Source organism: Salminus brasiliensis, chromosome 2 (genome assembly GCF_030463535.1).
Source record: "Salminus brasiliensis chromosome 2, fSalBra1.hap2, whole genome shotgun sequence".
Lineage (NCBI taxonomy): Eukaryota > Metazoa > Chordata > Actinopteri > Characiformes > Bryconidae > Salminus > Salminus brasiliensis.
In genome coordinates, this window is record NC_132879.1 from 44,754,594 (window position 1) to 44,779,336 (window position 24,743).

At 41.1% G+C, this 24,743-nt stretch overlaps 1 protein-coding gene across 1 annotated transcript in view; it reads right to left on the minus strand.

Moving 5' to 3' along the window:
• exoc4 (exocyst complex component 4) overlaps positions 1–24,743 on the minus strand; it is a 192,590-nt gene that overhangs the window by 97,940 nt on the left and 69,907 nt on the right. The window contains 1 exon segment of the mRNA XM_072672901.1: positions 17,703–17,799. Within this exon segment, the coding sequence (XP_072529002.1) occupies positions 17,703–17,799 (97 nt within the window).

Genomic DNA, 24,743 nt, shown 5'->3' on the forward strand with positions numbered 1-24,743 from the left:
TCTGGGACCAATGCATGAGGCCAATGCATTAGAATCGTCATTCCAAGAACCTGATTTTGTGAATGTGTGAGAACCATCTCAACCTACATTCAAAACTATAAGCTAGCTCTATATACTCTTCACATTTATTATTCCCTACCACTCTCCAAAGAGGTAGGCATTCTGTCTCAGCAAAAATAATTACAGTCAACCAGCAGCTACTGCATGTGTCTAATGATAAGGTTGTAGACTACAAGTCTGGGAAGCCAGATCATTCACATTATGCTAAGTGCAGTAAAGCATTTAGCTAACACTCTTACTTCAATCCACATATGAATCATGTTACACAGGTAGTTGAATGTAGCGTTAGGAGGCTTCGCCAAGGAATCTTATTGCTATAGTGTGGAGTGCTTGCCCAGCCATGGAGTTGGACCCCAGTCTTCACCATGCCAAGATAAACACAGTTTTGCATTCAATGGCACCTTTAACAACAGAACTACACAGAAACGTACAAAATGTGTGGAGTACTCCTTTACCAAGGCTGCTTACTATAGTATGGAGTGCTTGTCCAGCCAGGGAATCCTACCCATCCTATCAGCCACAGGGAAGGCAGTGTTGTTACCCACTCGCTACACCATTAATAATCAGCCTGCAAGTTGAATTATTCATGGTAACGCAGAGGAACTACTAAATTGTGCAGTACAGTGGTGCTCCTGTTTTTATAAGTAATGTTGATTATGGAATAAAAAATAAAAAAAGTGAACTTTACATCCTCCTCGGTGTTCTCACCAGCTGGAACAAAAAAGAATGTATTTTATGCCAAAACCTTGACCCAAAACTATTAAAAATCAATGCCTTTTTTGTGCAATAATTTGCATCTGTGTTGTTGCTCAGTGGCATTAATCCTGTCACCACTGCTACAAACAATTCTGACACGGTTAAGTTACTTTACAATGCATGTTAACTTTAGTGGCAGCTTAAATGTGTCACATTTATTTAGCATTTCTTTAGTTAATTATTACCTTGTTCTTGACAAGAGATGAGAACCATATTCACCATTTTGAATTAGTCAAAGATGGAATTGGGTCTCCGCTTTAATTCCATCTGTGCATTGAACACACACATACACACTAGTGCGCAAACAGACACAGTGACTCATGACTGGAGTGGTAAGTAGCCATTGCCTTGCTCAAGGGCCCAAGTGTGACATATAAATACCAAGCATATGTTTTCCATATTCATTGAAAATCTTATTTTGCTGATTTACATCACTGCGATTGCTCACTTGAGTCATGCAGCACAACATAGCATATTTATTTAAACATTATTCCCAAATTCTACCAGTGTCTACCAGAGTATCAACATGTGGCTTATGAACAATATGGTTATAAAGGATTTATCTTTGAACGAAGAGACAACAACAGTGTTTGATGTTCACTGTACGTCTCTTCCATGTACCAAACTCCTCTCATCTATGCCAAGGTAAATGTCATTTCCCATTCTAAGAAGCCTTCCATGACTGAAGCATACAGAAACTTTGAAAAATCAGTGGAATGCCCCTTTAAGTGGCTAGCCCTCGTCAAAGTGCAAAACGACTGCAGTTGGTCAAGGCTGATAACGCCCAAGCGCAACACTCGCATTCCATTTCAGCTACTGGGGAAGTAGGAATGCAGAGTTCCACAATGGCCATAATGCACCTCTTAAGGCAAAGAGCACTCCTGAACGACTATGAGCAGCGCAGACCTCGGAGCACTAGCCTGATGACAAAGACGTATTCATCTTTAGTTCTGTCTGATGCAGACTGGCAGGAGATGCTAGATGAGGTCTCAGCCTCTGATGAGGAAAGAAGATACGCATCCAATATAAGCATGTTGCAAAGCCAAGTATCAGGCCAGTGACAAAGGCCCACCATTCATCCCCAATAATTGCCAATTACATGCTTTGATTTTATTCAGCTCCAATTTGTATTTCCTAACTGGCCAGTTCCTGTTCATCACTGATTGGATTAAGGCAGGAGTGAGGCAGACTGCCCCTGCCCTTAATTAAGCACCATAAGAGAAGATGGATTATCTTAAGCAACAAACCAATTAGGCCTTATTCACAATCTCACCCCCCCTCCCCCTCATGGTTAATTACAAACCTATACAAGTACTTTAGATGTCATTTCAGCCCTCCATCTTGACCATGTTGTTTTAGCAGGCTCTAAATGGCCTCTCCTCTCTTTCTAACCTCCATCCTGCCGGTTGATTTAGTCAGTGTGGGGGTGGGCGAAAGTGGGGTGGTGGTGGTGGTGGTGGTGGTGGTGGTGGTTGATGTGCTCCTTATGAATGTACTCCAGCAGCTAGCTCCCCTCTGAAGCCTGACCCCAGACACGCCGGCGGATCAATCAATTACATCTCCACTCCAGCAATCAAACAATGTTATTATCAGGCATCAGCTCGTCGACCTGGAAAGGCTGGCGAATCAAAGGCTGCTGTGATGTCGCTGCCAGAGCTCCATGGCGCGGCGCTAACACAGAGTGGCAGCTCCCCTCCGTTCGGGGAGATGGAGCACACATCGAGGCCCAGTGCACAAGTGTGTGCGCACACACAGACAGACACACACAAAGAGAAACCACCAACCAGGTATTAGCACAACCGGACATATAAACACAGCAGATGCAGACCAACATTTGTCTGATTGCGAAAAGCCTGATGACACAAAAACCCCAAACATGCTCACCAAAGCAAGCAAAGGCATTTATGAATCAGTGACCCAGAGTCATTTGGACAGCACAAACGCCATCAGAACCAAACAAACTAACATTTCATTGAACTCTGTACTGATTGCAAGCTCAGAGCAAACCTCAGCTTGGCGACTTGAACACCCATGTCCAGAAGCCACGTGCATTTAATAACTTTAGGAGGGAATGGACTGGAGGGGTCACACAGTCTTCTTATGATCTGCTATTTGATGAAACATTCATGTAGTTTTTTTCACACTCACAAAAACTCTTAGCAGGTGTAGTAGCACACTGAGATGAAGAAGCAACACAACAAGCTCTTGTTGATATTGCAGATTAGGGAAGAGCCTTGGACAAGGAGTGGTCATGGACCAATTGACCATTCTGGACTAAAAAGTGCTCAAAATATTGTGTAAAAAAAGAAATATGTGGATTACAGCGTGGAAAATAAAGCAAGGAGGGGGTGTATCAAAATAATGTATGAATGAATGTAAATCTCTAAGCGTTATCCTTCGGTATGACATTAGGCTGACTAGTAATGAAACAATGAATCGCAAATCTATTACTAAAACTACTACTGTTTGAGGCCACTGAACTTCTCTGATGCCATCTCAACTGAGGCCTTTTGAAGAGGCCCATTTCATCTGACGTACGTGCACAGAGACATGACTTTACTGGTGCTTTTCTTAAAATCTAAAGCCGTTTTGTCTGATTGCATGTAAAAAAACAATACATTGAATTTTGACCGTTGTCTTTAACCATCACTTGACCCAGGCCTAAATATGGTTAAGGGCAGGACGTCAAGGGCACAGGCATAAGCAATCTAGACAATTCTTTGCACAGACATGCCTTGTTTGATCTACTACACTTGGAATAATGGGGGGAAACTATGTAACTATGTAATTTTTAGGCAAATTGGAATTTTGTGTTAGACCTACTTTAATTAAATAGTGAGTTCTTGGCAAGCAAGGGAAAGAAAATACAAACAGGACTGAAATGGCAACATATCACGAAAGACTGATCATGAGAAATAACTGTGTTTGGGAATTTAATTTGTTAGGTTATTAAATAAAGACATTTATAATAATAATAGTAATAATAATAAAAAATAATAATGGCCAATGCATTTCCAATGGGCACTGAAGTATTATTATGCCAACTGAATACATTGACAGTGGTGCCAACTTGTCCTTGCCTTAATTTAGTGTATATCTATCTATCTATCTATCTATATATATATATATATATATATATATATATACACACACACACACACACACACACAGACATTATATACTAATTATATACTAATAAACTAAATACTAACCTACACAGGAATCATGACTTGTACGTATACATGTGTGTGTTTATGTGTATGATTGTGCTTTACACTCTTCTCTTTCCATAACCTTGCCATAAGATATCCCCACCACACACCTATATGCACTGTATTATTCATGGAGCTCCCAGCTGGGCCTATTCCAGTCACTGGACAGGCACTGGAGGCTAAAATTAAACACACAGATGTGAGATGAGGTAGTTTCATTATGATAGCAAGTAGCAAAGTGTGTGTGTGCGTCCGTTTGTGTGTGAGAGAGAGAGAGCGAGAGAGAGAGCGCGGGAGAAAGAGAGCGAGAGAAAGAGAGAGAGAGAGAGAGAGAGAGAGACAGGGAGAGATTGACAAAGAGACAGTAAGCGTTAGAGAGAGAGAGAGAGAGAGAGAGAGAGAGAGAGAGAGAGAGAGAGAGAGGAGAGAGAGAGAGAGAGAGAGAAAGAAAGAGAGAGAGAGAGAATCACTGCATTATTATTAATGGCATGCTGTCCGGCAATGCAGCCACTGTAGCATGACTTGACAAGAGGAGGGATAGCAGCTCGGTATGGGGTCAAAGGTCAGTGGAGCGGGTATTAGTAATGTTATGAGCCTGAAGAGCCTGGCGTCTATGAAACACCTTGGCCGCTGCTGTAGTAGCCGTATGAGGGAACAGGGGTCATGTTTAATGTATAGCAGGGTGTCTGCCGCTTTGCCGGAGCTATCAGGAGCCTTGGTGATGGCTATCATTGCATTAAAAAGGGCCACTGTGCTGTTTAAATCTTTAATAACACAGATATGAGGATTCATGAGCTGCCTGGACCGTATCCGACACTGCTCATCTAGCCTTACCCAGAGCACATGCACGTGTGTGTGTGTGTATGTGTGTGTATGTGTGTTTAAGACAGTACATCTTGGGCTTGACTGATGAGGCAGGCCTATGGGGGTCTCCTACCAACTTTGCAGCAATGGCAGAAGTGTACACACCAGAGGTGGGAGGCAGGAAGTCAGCTATAGCCAGCACTTTCTAGGCATCAATTCACTCCTCTAATGATTCCCCATGCTCACCTTGGCAACCTCTCGCCGTCCACCTTCCTCCTTCTTGCATTTATGGAGTTCTCTCTGGCTCCTGCTTAGCAATACATTGTTCTGCTTTAGCAAGCCATCGTTACAAAAAATAAAAGTGTAAAAGACATAATTCAACGTTTTCCAACCTTACAAATCTGCAGCGCACAGTTGGTCACCATGGACTATAATTTTGACGCTTCTGTACATAGCACACAGTGTAAAAGCAGTACTTAGCACTGAGCTGCCTCAGTACCTCCCCACTGGTTTCTATTGCCTGTTATTTTGAGAAAGTACAGGGAAGCACAACAGAATGACTGTGTATGCCAACAGATCTGTATGCCACAGATGCAGCAGCCTGAGATTAGTTTGGAAAACCCTGGAGGATTCCTTTAAGTCGTGCACAGATTCTCTTTGGCCTAGCAATGCGGCATCAACGGCTCAGACATGACTAAAAAATGTCCAAGCCTGATAGAAACATGTTTTAGAGGCTTGGTATACAACTGGGCTTTACAGTATTAAAGCACAACACTAGAGTCTCTCTTGTTTGATCCAAAGGAAGTGTTCTGCTGCATTGTTGTTCAGTTCAAAGCGAACCAGTTTAGGTCTTTTAAACTTAACTTGATTTCTAAATTTCTACTTGTCTGTGAATATGTTTAGGTAATTACGCTCAACATTTTTGTAAACACTACCAGCATACAGCCCATATGGTGTCATCTGGTCGAAGGCTTTCCTAGACCTAAAAGAATATTTTACTGTATTTTATCTATTAAACTGCTGTATATATATTTGGCCACAGATATGTTTAGTCAAAGTGTCATTTAATCAGAGCACTAAACGTTTTTTTGAGTACTAACAATGACTGCAGAACTGTCAGTCTGTTGTCTGTCTGTATGTGAGTGACTTTCTGACTCAGTTACTGACTGATGAACTTACTTTTTGACTGATTGTACACGTGACTGACAGACTTTGTTACGGAGTCTGAGTGACTGACAGATAGTGACTAAGTCAGTCACTCGTAAAATCTAAGTCAGTAAAAAGTAACTTTGTAGGTCACTCGTACACTCAGACAAAGAGTGACTGTATGAGTGACTGTATCAGTGACTGTATGAGTGACTGACTAGCCAGGTGACAAAAAAATACATATTAAAAAAAAAATAAACAACCCGGAAACAGGGAAAAAAGCCAATGGCAGGTGCTGAAGCAAATTCTTAGTGTCTTAAGCATATGGTAAAGATGAACTAGATAGAGGTTAATTCAGAAACTAAACAAAACTCTGCACTATTTCTTTAACAGTTGCTGCTTAACTTTCGGCAGTTCGAGTGCCAGAGACAATGATGTACACGGCAGTCCTTTCCGCAGCTAGCAACGAGAGGGAATACGCGATGTCCGTGGAGTGGAAAGAAATGATTCACCTTCAATATGGAAAGACTGGGGCTTGGGCCCCCACTGGCACATCTAATCTAAAATACAATATCGCAGAGATGGGTGGCATTATTAGATTTGAAAAGTTAGCGAGTCCAAGATCTTTAGGTATGTACTCATGCACCGTGTGTGGAATAGGAGGTGGGAAAAAAAAGAAAGAGGGCATCTGCAGGACAAAGCTATGAGATGAGCTATGAGAAACTGAAGCGACAGAGAGAGAGAGAGAGAGAGAGAGAGAGAGAGAGAGAGAGAGACAGAGAGAGAGAGAGAGAGACAGAGAGAGAGAGAGAGCAACGAAGAGGATGAAATAGTGATAGGTAGGCACATCTAGATTCATATGACTGTGCATGCCTGCTGCTAATGCGCAAAACAAACAGCATTCTCCTCCACGTCTGCTACCTGACCTTTACAGGGAGGGAAACAAGAAAAAAAGAAGGAAAAAAAAAATACCTCTCTCTCTCCCAGTCTCTGATCTTTAATGCAGTCCCCCATTCACGGCTACGCCTCAAAGACGTAATGTGAGTGAGTGTGAGGAACATGTGCACGGCACTGGTGTTCTGCATCTACCCAAGAAAATCCTTGGATATACAGTGCGAGGGAAGATTAAAAAAGCCCAGGCGAGCAGACTGGCGCTGTTCGCTCTATTTGTGACTTGCCATACTAGCCGCCCACAAAGAATGTGAATTTGGCTGGTGTTTGAACAAGAAAGACACAAGCTGCAGACAGTGGAGGATGCAGAGAGACAGCAGACAAGTGCTTCCTTATTTGGAGGTAGAATATATAGTGTTGGCTTTTTTAGGAAGTACACCTAGATTGTCCATTTTATCAGAAATACAGACCATATAGGCACTCTTTATAAGTATATGCTTGATGACTGCAGCCAATCTGTTACTATGCTGTTTGTCAAAAACACTCAACTTCATCCATCAAGGGTATGGGACCAGTATAGATCACTGCTGCCCAGATATTATTTGGGAGGGTGGAATATAATCCAGACAGTAGTGATTCCGAATTGCTGTTGTGTATTGTGCTGCTATGAGTGCTGCTAGTTTTAACAACCTTCAAGTTGCTAGTTTGAGAATATTTAGCCAACCAAAATTAGGTCAACAGTGGTTTGGTGTCAGAAACTGATAAGTAAGGACGAGCCATGGCCACTAACTCTTCACCTGCAAGATATACAAGCAGCATTATGTATCTAAAAAAAAAAAAAAAAGTGTGCAAACTCCAGCACACCTCAATATCTGATGCACTGTAGCACCGAACATACGATCAAGCCACTATCATGTTGTTGTCACTGCTGTACAAATAACAGCCCAACACCACAATAACATCTTGTCAGTGGTGGTCCCATAGTGGTCCCTTTTTTCTGATGGATGGGGTAGAGGGTAGCTGATCCCTGAGCTGTGTACCTATAACGGCATACAAAATGTTGGGCACCCCTGGTCAAAATATGTTACTGTGAATAACTACACAAGATTGTCAATAATCCATGAATTTTGAGGTGTGTTGAGGATCACTATGATGCCGGAAAGGTCAGATTTGAGACTGGAGGTCACCACAACTCCAGAGTCTTGAAAGTCTCCAATCTTCCTGAAAGACTTTTGCAGTCAAATAGGAGTTTAAAAATGAGTGCTCTCTGAAAGTTTTCTCAGAACTTTTTAACCTTAACCTTACTAACAACTAAGAATGCAACCACTGGAAAACATGTTCTTATAGTCTTCTCCTGCTTTGTGGGCATCAACTGTTTTCATTTCAGAGATCTAGGCAACTGCTTGGAGGAGCCCATAGCTGGACAGGGTACAAGGAATCAGAGTATTTAAAAAGCTTTGTTATTTCCAAATTAAATTTATTTTTCTAATAATCACTGTAAACAAACACCTGAGAGTGCAAATCGTTGGTGCTGCCCAAACTAGACAAAAACAAGACACCAATCTTACCTAAAATATTGAACAGAATGGTGCTTTTTGGAGAGCAGTTCATCTTACCTAACTATTCACAGTAACAAACTTATTATTATTATTTTTTTATAACCAGTGATGCCTAACCATTGCCATGCCACTATATCCGAGAGTCGTACTTGATAATGGTCAGTAAGTGCACAGGTGTTTCCAGCACACTAGTAGCAGTAGAGTGCATCATGATGCAGATATACTCTCCTTTATTCTTCATCTATCCTGTTTGTATAGGACAGAAGACGCATGACATTGACACAAATAACAATAGCAAATACCCTGATTGGCACGGTGATTGCGATTATTAATTATGATTAGCGATAGTTAGCGTATTACCATAAGAATCTCTGTCTTTGTATTACCTAAACACATGATGAAAATCCCAGTGATTCATCAGTGCACTCGCTTAATGAGCCCAGCTATTTATATCCAGATGCATGCAGCAGACATAACACTTAACAAAATACATTAATTGCAGCCTATCGGGATTGATTAATTGCAGAGGCCAAAATCATCAGTATAAATGTATTTGCGATTAAATGAGCAATTATATACCAAGGGTCCAGAAGCTGTTCAAACCTACAACCCTGTGACTAATATGATATTTACAATTTGTACAATGTTTGTTTATCCTTATATCTTGCTTGTACATTTGATTGTGCCTTTTAATTACATGCCTTATAGGTTTTATAGACGATGCGTATACTTGGCTGGTTGACTCGGGCGATACCTCGTTATGTACATCAGACATTTTTCTTAATCCAATTCAAGTTGCTTAGTATGTTTAAAGCATACTATAGAAAGCTGCCTTCAGACACTAAACCCAGAAGCTCAGTGATGCTTTCAGATGGCTTGACTTAGTAGAGTAATGGGCAGGACAAAGCCAGTATCAGCTAAGGTCAATACAGACCAATTTTCCCGACCCTGATTCAGTGTCGATATCGATTACTTCACTTTGCTACTTCTGATCAATCAAAAAATAAATAAATAAATAAAAGACTGCTTAATGCAGTGCATGCCCCTAATAACGAGCCCAATAAGTCAGTAGACAGTTTTTGTAAGTGCCACATTTTTTCAAAAGTCTATTAAAACTTCTGGTTTGTGAGTGCTACAGGAACTGGTCCTAGCCTCCATCTCTTTTAATAGATTAGGTTATGGCACTTCAGGCCTGTGGATGTAAATAAGGAAAGGGATATATGTCTAGTTTTATGACCCACAAACCAAAGAACTCTTTCTCAATGGTGGCACTTTTCACTTTTCAATCTAGAGGTTGTTCCGAGGTGAGCGTGAGAGGTATTTGTTCAACAAAAGCACCGCAAAGCACACATGAACACCATGGATCGATGACTCACTCTAATCTCAGTCAACAAAAAGGGAAAAGAGAGAGACAGAAGGAGGAAAAAAGGTAAGAAAAATAAAGAGGGTATGGTGGGGTGAGAGTTAGAGAGGGTGACAGAGAGACAGAACAGGAGAGAATTTGAGTGTGAAAATCTGTTATTACGAATGAAGATTACTGCTCCCTGACAAACAGCTCCAGTTGAACCACGAGATCAGGCTAAATAAACACTCTTCATGCCTCCAATCAGTGGAGGTTACTGCTGATTGCAGTGGCAGAGGTGTCCGACACATCCTTTCAGATCAGGCTAACGCAGCACTGAGGCAGGCTATCAGGCGGAATCCAAACATGCTTCATCAAAACGGCTTCTAGTGTCACCCAATCAATCATGCTGCGTATTGCACCAGGATTCAGAAGTACAGAGCAGAAGGGACAATCAGTGTGTTTACTCAAAACAAGCTTGGGTAAGAAAAACTGAATTTGAGCATCAATATTTTCTGTAATGAAAGAGTTAATGAGGGAGTTAACTAAGACTGCATCTCCTCACTCATGTAGCTGGTGGCTTCCTTTGGCAAAGCGATCCCTTGGAAAATCCTACTGCTTACCCATCCATCCACCTGTATACCCATCTATCTACCAAACAACCCATCCAACCGCCCATTCATTGACTCATCCATCCATCCAACTATCCATTCAGTAAACCACCCATCCTTACACCTATCCCAGAGATGTTCACAACAGGGCCTAAGCAATGAAAACACTGCCATAAATACTGATAAGCAGCTAAAACATTTGGATGACTTTAAAAATTAAACACACTCAAATTTACCTTACTGCTCAATTCCGAATATCTACTGTAAAAACATGGTACAAACACAATAATGGCATTATTTTCTTATTAAAATAGCATCACATTCTCAAATGTTATCTTGTGTAGCATTTTAAGAGACGTCAGGGAGGCCTTATCGTGAGCTCTGACAAATACGCAAAACCTTAACATCTGCCGATCAACATCAACCAAACACCACATTTGTTTTTCAGCATACCAGTAGCACTTGTTCAAATCCCACAGTCTTGTATGTCGGCCAAAAGACACGGCACTGGTTCAAACTGAGACTCATTTTAGGAGCAATTATGGCAGCAAAAAAAAGAGTCATCTCTGCTCGAGAGTTTTAAGTATAGTAAAATATCTTACAGCCAGGTGTGAGGCAACAACATACTCTATCGTACGCACACACATTGGCTGTTGAGAAATGATCAGGGCAGCCTTAACGGCCAATCAGGTCCCTCCGCTCACTGTCAGTGTATTGGTGCACTGTGACAGAGGACACTCTGGCTGAGCACTTAAAAGGAGGTGTGGATAGAAGCTATTACACGGGACACCACTCTCCCCTCACTCAGACTTTGCAGTGATAACAGCGGACGTGACAGACTTTAAGCCATGTGGGGCCATCTTGCCGGTATTATAAAAAGTACTGTCAGCGGCCTACTTGCGTAAAAGGATAGGAACGATGGCTTTACATCAAAGTATGATTGCAGGTTTCAGTATTTTTGTTAAGTTCTATTCAAAAATCGACAATGTTATTTGACCAAAAGTGTCCAAACTTTATGACTAGACTTATTTACAATACATTATTTATCATTTAAATAACTGTGTACTTCATACATCTTATTCAACACCTTATACAACACATTGAATGCTTCCACTTTTCAATAATACCACTCACAGTTAATATATAGGTAGGAAGGAATTTCAAAAACTGACTTTTGTAAGTCAGCTTGTAAACTAAAGGCAGACTGCATGGCTAGGGACTTTATTACTAGGGATTTTATACACCTGTGGCAAATAAATGAATGAATAAAACATCTGAATTCAATGATTAAAAATTGTCCCAATAATTTTGTCCATATAGTGTACATAGCACTGTGATTACTACTACCACCACTACTACTGTTATTATTTTTCTATAGTCTATTTAAACGTATATAAAACTATAACCCCAAGCTGCAAGTCCAAGTCAAAGCAGGTCCAGCATTAACTACTCAGCACATTTGTCTGGCCATGCTTGATCTCATTACACACACGCACAGACACCCACACAGCAAAACTGTTTCTCTCCTTGCACTGAGTCACATCACCAGGCTTTCTATTGGCCTTTTCTTTTGCCACATTTACCTCAGACACCCCTTCAGCTGACAACCTCCAGCCACCCCCACCACCACCACCACCACCACCACCACCATTCCGTCCACAAGCCCACCTCCACCCCCTTCCCCAGCCTCGGGAGGACGGCGGCCCCGGCATCTGCTTCCTGGCGGGGGTGCAATCACTCCGACACCGGGGGTCTGCCAGCCCTAATCACCGCCGAGCATGGATGCAGGCTAGGGGAGAGATTACGGCAAGCAGTGTGGTCGCCCCTTTTCAAAATGCCAACCACAGTCAGGGCAGGAGGGTTTAAATACCACTCAAATGTCAGCGTGAGGCCCCACAAGTCAAACTAAATTACCTCCTACCTACTCCAGCTCCCCTCGCTGCACTCGCAGGTGTGGGAGTGTGTGTGTGTGCGTGGGAGTTCAGTCACAAAAAGATACCCATATGCACACATATACACACACACTCACAGTAATCAAACAAAACAAGGAAAAACAACAAATATTCACCCACACACGGGCGGGCAAGCGTACACACACACACACACACACACACACACACACACACACACACACACACACACACACACACACACACACACACACACACACACACACACACACACACACACACACACACACACACACTTTCTCCCCAAAACACTTCAAGGTATCAGGAGCTGCATTTTCTAATCGATAGGCTGTAGCTCATACCCAGCTTTTTACTATGGAGCTCAAACTAAATGTCTGCCATAAAATGACACTGAAAACACACACACGCACATACACACAGACCGAAACACACACTCAGGCCTTTATGGGGCAAAAGGTATCGATCTGCAGGGGGAGATGTGATACTCCAATAAGTGTTTTTGCACCTTCCAATGTACTGCAGATACCAAGGGAAGACCCAATATATTACAGCGTAAAGCTCTGAAGACAGAGTGCGAAGTTGCCCAGAGGGAGGATCGATTACCTTCATGCTGGGCAAAGTCCTGCTTTAGCCCCGAACCCAACGCAAACATTAACTTCATGATGGAGCTCCATGATCTCCTACTAAACATCACCTGCTAACAGAGACTCCATTGACCCCGGAATGGCGTGGAGGATTGATTAGCAACTGCATTAACAGGCGAATATTGATTTAATGTAAAGTTTGTCGGTTTCGCTGACACAGCGAACTCCAGGCCTGTCACAGCCTGCAGCAAGCATCGATTAAGACGTGTATCAATTATAAATAAAATGGGCAAACTGGAGACTGACACACACACAAACACAGGCCCGCACACACACACACAGGCCCGCACACACACAAAACAACACAGCACAGTGAACCCAGCAGCTGCTAATCCAACAGCCAAGGGCACAAGCTCTTAGGAATGAATGATGGAAGCCATTACGGACGACACGCTGAAGGTGGAGCAAAGCGGCTCATCTGTTCAGGCGTTCATTTGTTTGGCCCGTCACCTCCTCAACCCTGTCCGTGCCGGAACAGCCAGTCGGACTGGCAGCCTGTGATCTGAGCCTGTCGTTCATTTCTAACAGAGTGCGGCCGCCACGCCCCCTTGCCACCCCCCAACCGCAACCCCAGCGCCAATCACAAAGAGTTATTAGCTGCTGACTGGAACACTGCTGTTGCTGTTTTCTGAATGGTCACTGGGTGAGGAGTACGGTAGAGCTTCGCAACGTATAGTTAGTTTATCTGCTATGACAGAAGCCTGCAATTTGCAAATAAGTAATTTTGGGGTGGGATTCATTGTCAGATCAGGATTTGTATGGCACAGACAAGCCTCCTCTAAACTCTAAGGGCTCTGATTCCTCTACAGGGATTAATCCTAGTCCTGGACTACACAGACTTTTGAAATAGATTTTGTTTCTACTGCTTTTAATGTGTGATGATAACTTGCTTCAACTTCCTGTAATTGGTCAGAAACTTCAGCTTTGAACTCTGGATCAAACTGGACCATGGTTCAGTTCATTCGCAGACAGAGACCACCTCCTTTGGTCAGACCAAAGTTCGATCCTTTTGTCTGGACAATGTTCCGAGGCACCTTTAATTCCCGCTATTTTGGTTCAGACTGAAAAGTCAGAAAGTCTGGACCAAACAAAGTGTGAAAGCACCCTGTCTAGGAAACTGAACCCTAATGGTATTATCTCTGCTGCACAGACACAACACACAATATACTGCCGTGTGTGCAAAGTCAACAGCAAATCCAATCAGGTTCCTTTATTTTTTAAACTGGCTAATACCCAACCATTTACTTTTTAATGGCTAATTAAGCAGAGGATAGTTAATTACAATGTTGAAATTAGATTAGCTAACAGCTTTGTTAAATCTGGCCATTTTCATCTTCTTCATTTTCTACACTTATTTATTTGCTATAATGAGATAACTAAACGCCTCCCACTGCCCACCAGCCAAGATATATACAAAATTCTGGAGCATTTCACCTTGTCTTATGCAAAGCTTTTTTCAGAGTCCAGCTGACCTTGTTTTCTTATTCACTTTGCCAGTCATCTTCATTTGATTATTGAAAATTGCTGCATTGGTACACAAGGCTAAAATCCTCTCTATAGAACTCCACAGTGTCAACCAGCTGTACCCCTGTCCTAACTGAACAATCACAATCAACTGAACCACTTGAAGATGTGGATGATGTTTCAACTCTTAAATTACACATGTATGTAACTATTACTGTTGGTCTGTCCTGTGTTCATGTGCTAGAACGTATATATATTAGCCAACAGTAATAGTGTTGCACCGATACCGATGCCAATACAGAACGTTTTGGTTCTGAAACCAAGAGTTGAGTTTAAGCAACTTGTTTAAAGGCAATACACTGAAGTTTAGTACCTTTTTACACAGAGACGTGTACCTGAATGTGCAACTGCTACATAAGCACGTTTGTGCTTCTGAAATGTAAATTTAAACACCAATTTAAAAGCCTGTTTGGTGAAGCTTAGCAAGTTGCTTCACTACTTGCATGTGTTTCTGCATTGTGGTCATTTGAATTTTTTCATAGCTCTTAAAATTTTTAAATGGGCAGTGACTCAACCCGTAAATGCTGTTCTTTCAAGCTTATTATATCTAATTATGGATAAGATACAAAAAAGGAAAACCTATAAAAAGTGCAGCACTATAAATATCAGGATGTATTGTCATCTATCAATTATTAAGGTGAAGAAATTCTATCTATAATGATATCTACTTGAAGCATCGGTATCGGAAAGGGAAAAGTGGTATAGGTGCATCCCTAAACAGTACCCAACCCAAAAATGTATTACAGGAGAGTCTAATGGAGGTTCTCCCAATTACCCACTCCAGCACTGGGTCCTTTAGCGAACACATCACTTTCATTTACTGCAGTGATCATTCTGAACAACATTATCTTTTTCTTCTTCTCTCTTCTTCTCTCTAGACAAATTAGTCGGCTTTGTCTATTCAGTCTAAACATTTAGAAAATCCCATACAGGTACATGACAGAGTTAGCAAGATATTTGACTGTTTAGACAGACAGCCTCTGCTGAAAATTTGTCTGAATCATAAACGACTTCCTATGAAGAACACTATATAATTAATAAAGTGACGGCTTCAACAATCAAGCATAACACATCTAATAGAGAACCAATTGGGGTGTATAGAATATGTCTTTTAATGTATTATGAATGTCACTAAATAGGGAGCAAAGAGCCTGGGATTCAGACAGTTTTTAAAAAGAGAGAGATTGTGTGAGATGTAAACAACCATGGGCCAGATTCTTATACAGCACAATATATAAGCTCGGTCAACAGTTATTTACGAATGACTTTGGTAAAAGCAAAAAAAACACTTTAGTCTTTGGTCAAAAACAGCAACAAATAAGGAACAGAAAAGTAGTATGAAAAGTAAACACTGTACCATCCACTTTGACAAAACAAGAAGATAGTGGGAGGAAAAATACTTACAGATAAACAAGCAGGTTCAGCGCTTGACATAAACTGTATTTCTGCTCTGGGCTGCATGACTTGAATGCTTTTCAATCAAAACAGAGCAGCCTCTTTTCCCTTCATATCTGTTGTTTGTTATGATGGGCTGAACAAAGCTAGGTCAAATCTGACTTTGCATTAAAACTTTGTATTAGTATTAGTGCTTCTAGTAATCCAATCACTTATTCGAAATGGTGCTTTAGGACTTGTCTTTGTGATCAAACATGTTTTAAAACTTTTGGTTAAAGATAATTAAATGCATTTAAGTGACTGTTTGGTCCACCCATGTGGACTGCATGGCAATTCCTCTGCATGAGGGTGCGGCAAATTACGAATCGGCAGAGCTGAACAGAGCTAAACAAAAATGCCAAAACCTGAGGTAAAACCGCAAGTAATCCTCATTTGTGAATTAGCAAACATGTTATAGCAAGTCTATTTGCTTTTCATGTCACTGTAAATCGAACAATGTGTTTTACGAATCTGGCCAGATGTGTCCCGCTGGTCACTAGTGATCTAATTACCGGTTAAAACATGTTGACACCAGGTGTAAAGAGAGCCTAATAGGTTCATATGTGTTATAGGTGGATTTGACCTTTCTTTTCGAGAGAGGCCACCCAGGTGCTTTGGTTGGTGTCCTGTCATTTCAAGACTACTGCAACTTCCTTCTGGCTGAGCACCATGAGGACCCTGTAATTGATCCAGAAAGTGTTGGAACTAACTGAGTGTCCAAACGGCAGACTTACTTGCTATCTTCAAACACAGACTAAAAAAACATCTCTACCAAGAGTACTTGGGTGAAGTGTAGTGCCGAGTATTGTGGTCTCCATCCAGCATTTTGTCCAAGTGGCTCTTCACTAGATTACTGTTTAGACTACATGGTATGGTTAGTGTGGAGCAGTCACCTTCTATGTGTATTAAACACAGATTTCATTCATTTGATGGAACCAGTGCTCTGAGATGTAACTCGTTATCCCTCACATTCCACTCCGCAGGGAAGGCTGCAATCTCAGCTGGCAATGATGGATTGAATGGAGCCCCACAGTTTATTACTGTGACTCAATAACTGCTTACTCATCTGACTGAAAAGCATCTTGATGGAGGTGAAGATATAAGGACCAATCATATTATCTTTTTTTGTGTGCTGCTCTCAAACTAAGCCATCACAAAAGCTGAGGACAATACTCAGCCCTCATCAGTGTCACTGTGATGTGGTGAATGCCAAACAGTAATTTCTGAATTCATCTATCACAGCTGATTCATTTCAAACAGTACCTTGTCTGTGCATTTTGTAACATATCCAGAATAACCTGGGTTGAGTCCTATGTAATGACACTAAAGGATTTCTTTCAGACATTGTCAGGCGTTGACAATGCCTATAGCAGGAAGGGTAAATAAATATATAAAAAGCCTACAGCTCAAAATCTAATCGCTGGCATTATGACTACTCTGCAGTCCAGTCACGCTCTGCGCTGTCTGACCACGGTTTGGACACATCTTTGTAATAGTCCGGTAACATGAGAGGGCATTAGTGGGACAGATCCGATGATCGGACAGATTGGAAAATTGAAAGGAAAATTGAATGTGGAGGGAAGCTAAATGGGCCGCTCTAGCCGATACCGTCAGAACAGATCAAAATCAAGGGTGCTGCACGGTAATAACGCCGTAATCACAGGCAGGATGAGGGGGAAAAAAGATTGAAAAATACCATTCTTGTTTGAACATGGCTAAGGGAACAGAGAAGTTTGGGAGCTTGTTAGTACCAACTTAGAAAAGTCATTTTTCTAAGTTAAGACCTACCTGAGCAGTGGCTGAAAGATGACTGTGATGTTCCTGGCTCCTGGTTTGCAAAGGAACTTGGTCTCGCCTCCTTCGATCAGGTTATCATCAGCTCCTCCTACATTGGATGACCAAAAAAGAGAGATACTCATTAAAGTACAGTAGATATAAAAGGCTAGCTTCTGTGAAGCTATTTGACAATGGCTTTGATTCAAACACAGGAATATGACACAGCTGCAAAATGACATTGAGAACTGCAGAACAAAAATATTGAAGAAATCTCCCCCCTAACTACACAACATCTATACTACAGGAAATCTTTAATATCTAACTCACCTGGACAGCCCAGAGACTATGAGAATAAATGGTCAATCATTACTCTCCCCTTCCAAAATCCTGTAATAATTCATAGGCCTATTTATCTTCATTCCCAATCCCAGCATGAGCTCTACTCTATTTCTGGACAGTACACGCCAACCCTACACTATACTGAGGTCCCTACTTACCAAGTTCTCCTATCTACATTACAGTGTGTGTGTGTGTGTGTGTGTGTGTGTGTGTGTGTGTCACAGATATATAGAGACAAAAGTATTGGGACACCAGCATATTCATTCTGTATTATAAAATCAAGGGTATTAAAATTTTAATTTACCCTGCTTTTGTTGGAGTGTCTGTACTTACTATCCAGAGATATTTTATCTACTAGATGTTGGAGTTAGGGAGGTCAAGATGTTGGATGATCATCCACCCAACTCATCCCAAAAGGATTGGATGGAGCACCATTATTCTAGAGAACACAGTTCCACTGCTCCACAGCTCAACTGTGAGGGTTAGGCATGGTGCCAATAGGTTTATATTCATTAACTTCCAAGGCTTGTTGCCTGTAAAAATCAACCTCATTAAAAGCTGTTAACGTGACATGGCAATCAATGTGCTGCCTGATACACAAGACATCCTTTTACAGTAATGTATAATAGTTAAGTTAAACAGTTAAAAGGACTCCATATTGATGATATATGGGTCTAGTTGTGGTTTTAGAGAGAGAATAAAATTGCTATATTTGTGCTGTATACGTTGCAATCTGTGGTTCCCATTGTCGTTCTGGTTAATTACGTTTCTCTACAATTAATCTTTTCTATTGAACCTCTCTAAATAACATTCAACAATTAAATTATGAAGAATTTGAGGAGTAAATCAGTGGAATGTCCATTTGAGACAAATGAAAGTCTACCTTACCGATTTTGGCTGCTATTTATCTGACCTCTGTGCACAAGGCTCATCTAGCAGATCTTGCCTATCCTTTTGTACAGATTATTCTCTTTGCCTTTTTGTCAACAGACATTTTGTTGATCAGATTAAAATTTGAGAAGATTATATTGAGTGAAATTTTAATTTCATTTTATAACTTTGTCATGATATTGTAATTATAGTACTATTGTTAATAATATTTACAAAATAGAGATCAATGAGTCACTTAATTACTTACATGACAGTAGTGCTCAATATGAATCTATCAGTATATCAATTTTAACAAAATTCTAACAAAACAAATGTACATAACCACTGAATGCTATCAGGGTGACATACTAATATGATTAAGTAATATTAGAAGCTAACCCAGTTGGTAGTTACATGACAATTATATTAACATCAGGGAAAATGCTAACTAGAGGGAAAGGCTCTGTAACACTCTCGTGGTATTTAGTAACTGAATTTGGATCACAAGAATGTCGATCATGATAATTTTGTATTTGGTCATCATCTAGTCAACTAGTCACAATAGCTCAAAGTCCACTTACAGAAGTATCAATAGCATTGTAAAAAATGAAGCAAATAATTACATGCATACATCATAAAATTACAGCAATTAGTATACGGACAAACTAAGAATGCTATGTTTAGTCAAGTAGATTAATCAATAAAGGAACAGCCCCAGCTTGAATTAAATATTTAAAAAAACAATGGTTCCCAGTTTTCTTTTGTAAGTAAGCAGGCCTTCTTAAAAGTCTGCAAAAAGAATGCTTCTGTTGTGCATAAGATAAATTAATAATCAATTATTCAGAGCACTATTGTTTTACTGAATTAAACAGGAAGAAGGGTTAGGGGCTGAAAGAGTGCAAGGATCCCACTCAACTTTTTATTTTATTTGTTTATTTATATTTGTAAATTAATATATGCATATGCACTAAAACTGAAAACCCTAAAAATCGATATATAAACTGTGGGGTTTTATCGGTAATGTTTCACAAGGTTCACACGGACTCCTACAGATCCAACAGAGTGTGTGCAGCTCAAGTAACAGAAATCATTCATGTTAACAAATTCATGTCATTAAACACAGCTAGACAGAGAGGTTCAGAAGACTCGCTCTAATCTAGTGGGGGTACCCCCCTGTGTCCACAAGAGGACCTCGTGTTAACGGGGTTAATAAGAAAATCATGGCTGGGTAACTCACTCATCTCAACAGCGGGCCGGCAAAAAAAAAAAAAAAAAAAAAAAACTACATGAGAGGTTTACTCCATATTACCTCCACTCATCCACACATCATCAATACAGTTGACTGAGAGGGGATTGCGAGTGCCGTCGATGGCGGGGAAAGTGCAGGTTTGTGTACGCCCCGGTGGTTCACTGGATATAAATAACAGCATCGTGCCATCTCCTCTCACACGGTGACAGTGTTATTCATTAAAATTTCACAGAGCTTTGAGCCACTGAAGGGACTGCTTTAACCACGCTGCTCTGAACTGGGGCCCGCTCGTCTGATAAACCTCACACACACACACTCGCAAACACACACACACACACACACACACACACACACACGTGTGGATTTGGATGTGGATCAGTCATTTCACCTACTTTCATCGCTTACCAGCAGAATGAGACTTCTCACACTTCAGAAGCTGAATGGATCAAGAAAATGAATTGAGATACTTAGGGAGACATCAGCTGGTGGGGATGGTGAGCTGTCATTTATTTATTATTTATAAGTCATTTATTTATTTCTTTTACTAAAAGTACATTCTACATGTGTGATTTTGGGGACACCCTCTCCTCTTTTGAAATACAAGTACTGCTTGAATTTCTCTGTTGCTTTTGAATGAAGTATGAGAAAATTCTTTCCTTTTATTAATAGTGTTAATAGTTTTGTTAACATAGTTAAAAGTTGCCCCTTCAACCCACACATTTCTTCATAGAATGTGCTACCAACTAGTGAACTGCCACTAATGTACAGCTGAGCACGCTTGGAGGAGAATGCTAAGTATCAAATCTGTTACCACAGCTAACAGACAACAGCTAGCATCATGTTGACTGATGAGCATAAAGGGAGGGTCATCCTACCCACCCAGTGAGAGTGAGGCCAAATGCACTTCTTTGGTCTCCCATACAATGACAGTGATTCTTGTGAGATCTGACAGTTTTTACCTGTTTCATTTGACGTGCTAGCTAGCATTTTAACTTGTGATGAATACTGTGATTAACTGTGACTGTGATTAACACGATTAATCTTTTGAAAATAATGACATTACTAGTTTTTATATAATATACCATATTTACATTTATGGCATTTAGCTGGAGCTCCTACAAGGCTACTCGTATTACAGAGGTGGGTCAATGTAGTGTTAGGCGTCTAGTCCAAGGACTCTTATTGGTATAGCGCGGCATAGTCACCTAGACCGGGAATCGAACACCAGTCTCCCACATTGTCTGGTAGCTCACTGGCAGGTAATGGTGTTATGCCACACCAACCATGATGCAAAACAATTTGCAACAGATCACCTTGTTTACAGCATCGCAATATATCGCAATCCCTGTATCATGATACATGTCATATTGCCAGGTTTTTGACAATACACAGCCCTGAAATATAGTGTAAAGCAAGTCAAGTAATTTCTTATCGGGTGCTAGCAGCATATAAAAGACACCTTTGTGTATGGTATTGAATACGCCGCCACTGCAAGCCCCTGCTTCCAAATATATCTCACAGCATTGTCCCCACAAGCTTAAAGTCCCAGATATTCTGCACAGATAGCGCTTGGCTGAAAAGTCCTGAAACTCTTTTTGATTGCAGACTCTCTTTTCTCATTAAAAAGAGACAAGAGAATCTTCATCCTTACTAAAAAGCTTCTAGGCCACCGCTTCTTTTCTCACCGTTGTTTCCATGAAATTCATTTCTGTGGAAGCAATTCGAGTTGCTAAGTGGAAACGGAGCCCACGTCCAATTTTCTCTCCTCCTCCTCTCCTCCGCTCTCTTCCATTCTCTGATGCCAATTCAATTAAGACTCAATTAGGTCTCCAAAACAACCACAATGTGGGCTTGGGAGGGGAAAGAGAGCGAGACACACAGAGAGAGATGAAGTGCACCAGACACCGCTCAAACATTCACAGATCAAAAAGTGGGAACTGACAGACCGAAGAAACACTACATGTGAAGGAGGACGAGCACTCCTTACCAGCCCTTTGAGATAGTTTTAGATTTTAGATTGTTTTAGAGGCACAAAAAGGCACCAGGGAAGGTCAGACAGGAACTGTGGATGCACTATAGACCATTTGTTAATCTTTATTGCGACGTTGCCCTTTGCTATAGTGATACTGCCAAGACTATGGAAATGTAAATAACCCCTCAAACAAATTACTCAATGTATCATTGTGTGCTGTAAGCATCCTGGCCAATTTGCATATGTTCTCTCTAAATGTGTTGCAATGAGTCAATGGGGTTCTGTGATCCGACAAAGTAAACAACTTTGCACATCACCACCAGACTTAGAAAGAAAGGGGTTGCTTAGCAAACCAGGCCTTGTGACCACAGATTTTTTCTGCCTCAGTGTCCAGAGAAAGACAACTCAAACCCAGTGAGCAAGGAGGCTAAAGCTGGGGAAGTGAGCGGCTATTCATGCTAGGCTAGTCGAAGTCCCTAGCCGATGGCTTTGACCATCTCTTCTCTCTGAAGTCTGCTCCTTCACAACAAAAACAAACAGGGCTAGCCCACACTAGAGCTAACCATTCAACAGAAGGGGTACTCGAGCGAGCAGTTGCTAGGCAGGTGCTAGGCGGGTGCTGTCTAAAAGCTGACCCTAGCCGACTGGCAACAATTTCGTCAGCTAGCTGAATGCACATCGAGCAGAGAGAACACTGAGCAACACAATCCTGTATCTGGGCATTTTTCACCCCAACCAAAGTCACGTACATACTATTTATACATCAAAGTATAAAGTACAACTTAAAACACTCAATTAATGATTTCAATGGCCATTTAATGATTTTAAAATACTGTCAATGTCATTATACCACTTGTTCTTTTCTGGAATTAATACCAATATTGAGATACTGATACTGATATACTTTTTTTATTGTTTTTTTTAAGCTCCTTTCAATCTTAAAATCAGCATCTAACCACTTGAAAAGAGAGAACAACAAAACAACCTAAGAACAACAAAAAAGATTTCTTGCAGTACTTTACCCTTTAAGGCAGAAAGGTTTATTACATACTAAGGGGCTATATTCTTTGGTAATAGTAGTTTGTAATAACACCTTTGGCCAGCTGGCGGGCTGTTTAAGGGGTTTAAAAAAGGTTTCTTTGACTTAAAACAATATTAGAACCCTTTCTGGTGCATAGTATCTGGTGTTTGTTCTATCAAAAAACACTTTTAAGAAGTATATGAGGAACCATTTAACCAGACAAACAATTATTTAAGCATTTAAGTGGTTCGCTGTGGTTCTTCAAAACTACACAGAAACTACACAGAAAGAAACATACAGTAGACAAGATGCCATTTGACACACAAAGTGAGTGTCTGCTATTTAAGGTTAGGTTTGTTAAAGGATTCATCTAAATAAATGTATTTTTTATTAGCCCAATCCACTAATTTATTTTTGCAGCCCAATAACTGTAACCACTGATTCCAACTAGAGAAGCCATCTTTATTTACAAGGAGAAGAACAGCTTGCAGTCCAAAGCCAGTTCATCATTAGAAGTTACCAAACATTGTGAGTGCATATAAGTTGTGTTCCAAACAGATCTGCACAGGCAAAGGTTTACCTTTCGACTTATGAACATATATCACAATATTCAACGCTCATCTGGTCGTGTTTGTGTTGCTGGAAAACGCAGCAGGACTTCTGTTTGCCAATACGCAAAGCTTTGTTTCTTGGGCATTGGTGAGCTTCTGTGAAGCTGCCTAGTGCTGGCGTGTATGCTGGGGCCTCTCCCATGCGGCAGGGACTGATCTAGGATTAGGGGAGGGTGTGTCCGCGGCGGGGGCCAGACAAGTGTGGAAATGAAGTCTAGTGCGCATAACGCAGGCAAACGCAACACATACACACGTACACACTCTTCCCGGCTCTACACCCCCCATATAATCAAGCCAGTCAGTGACTTAGTGAAATTGCATTAGCCACACTTCCCTGGGTTTGATTAGAAATGGTTTGATCTGTGATGTATTCTGCCCCTGCCACCATCTAGAGGAAAGAGAGGGAGACAGGGGCTCGCGTCGGCTTCAATAACACCCGCCATCCCTGTGGAATGGTCTGCCTGCATGTGTACGTTGAGCCAGAAGTGTCTGTGTTCATGGCTTTATCGTTCTGAAGCGCACGTGTTTTCAGCACGCAGCGGACCATATAGATAACAGTACATACAGAGCGAGCTCAGGTGTAATCCTTCATTTTAAATGGGTGTCAGCATTATTGACACTGGCCGTGTAATCCAAAAGGTCAACACGATGTCGTTTTCATTCACATAGACAGTCTCACTGCAGCAAGACACCGGGCTGTGGACTGGAAGACCCCATTCATAGGAAAACATACACCTTTAAAAACACAAATTAAACACGTATTAGGCAGACAGTAAGAGAAGATGTTACTTTTACAGAGAGAAAGAATAGCATAATAAGTGTTTCTAATCCATAATGGATTTAATCAGCACTTTCTGACTGCAGCCATCACAATAGGGTCTTTCTCGGCCGCAGGACTGTGGAAGTTTCCACCAGAAGTTAAGTCACAAATGTCTTAGTGTGTATATTGGTCCTGAAGCACCCTGGTACGGACGTTCTTGTTGGTGTGTGC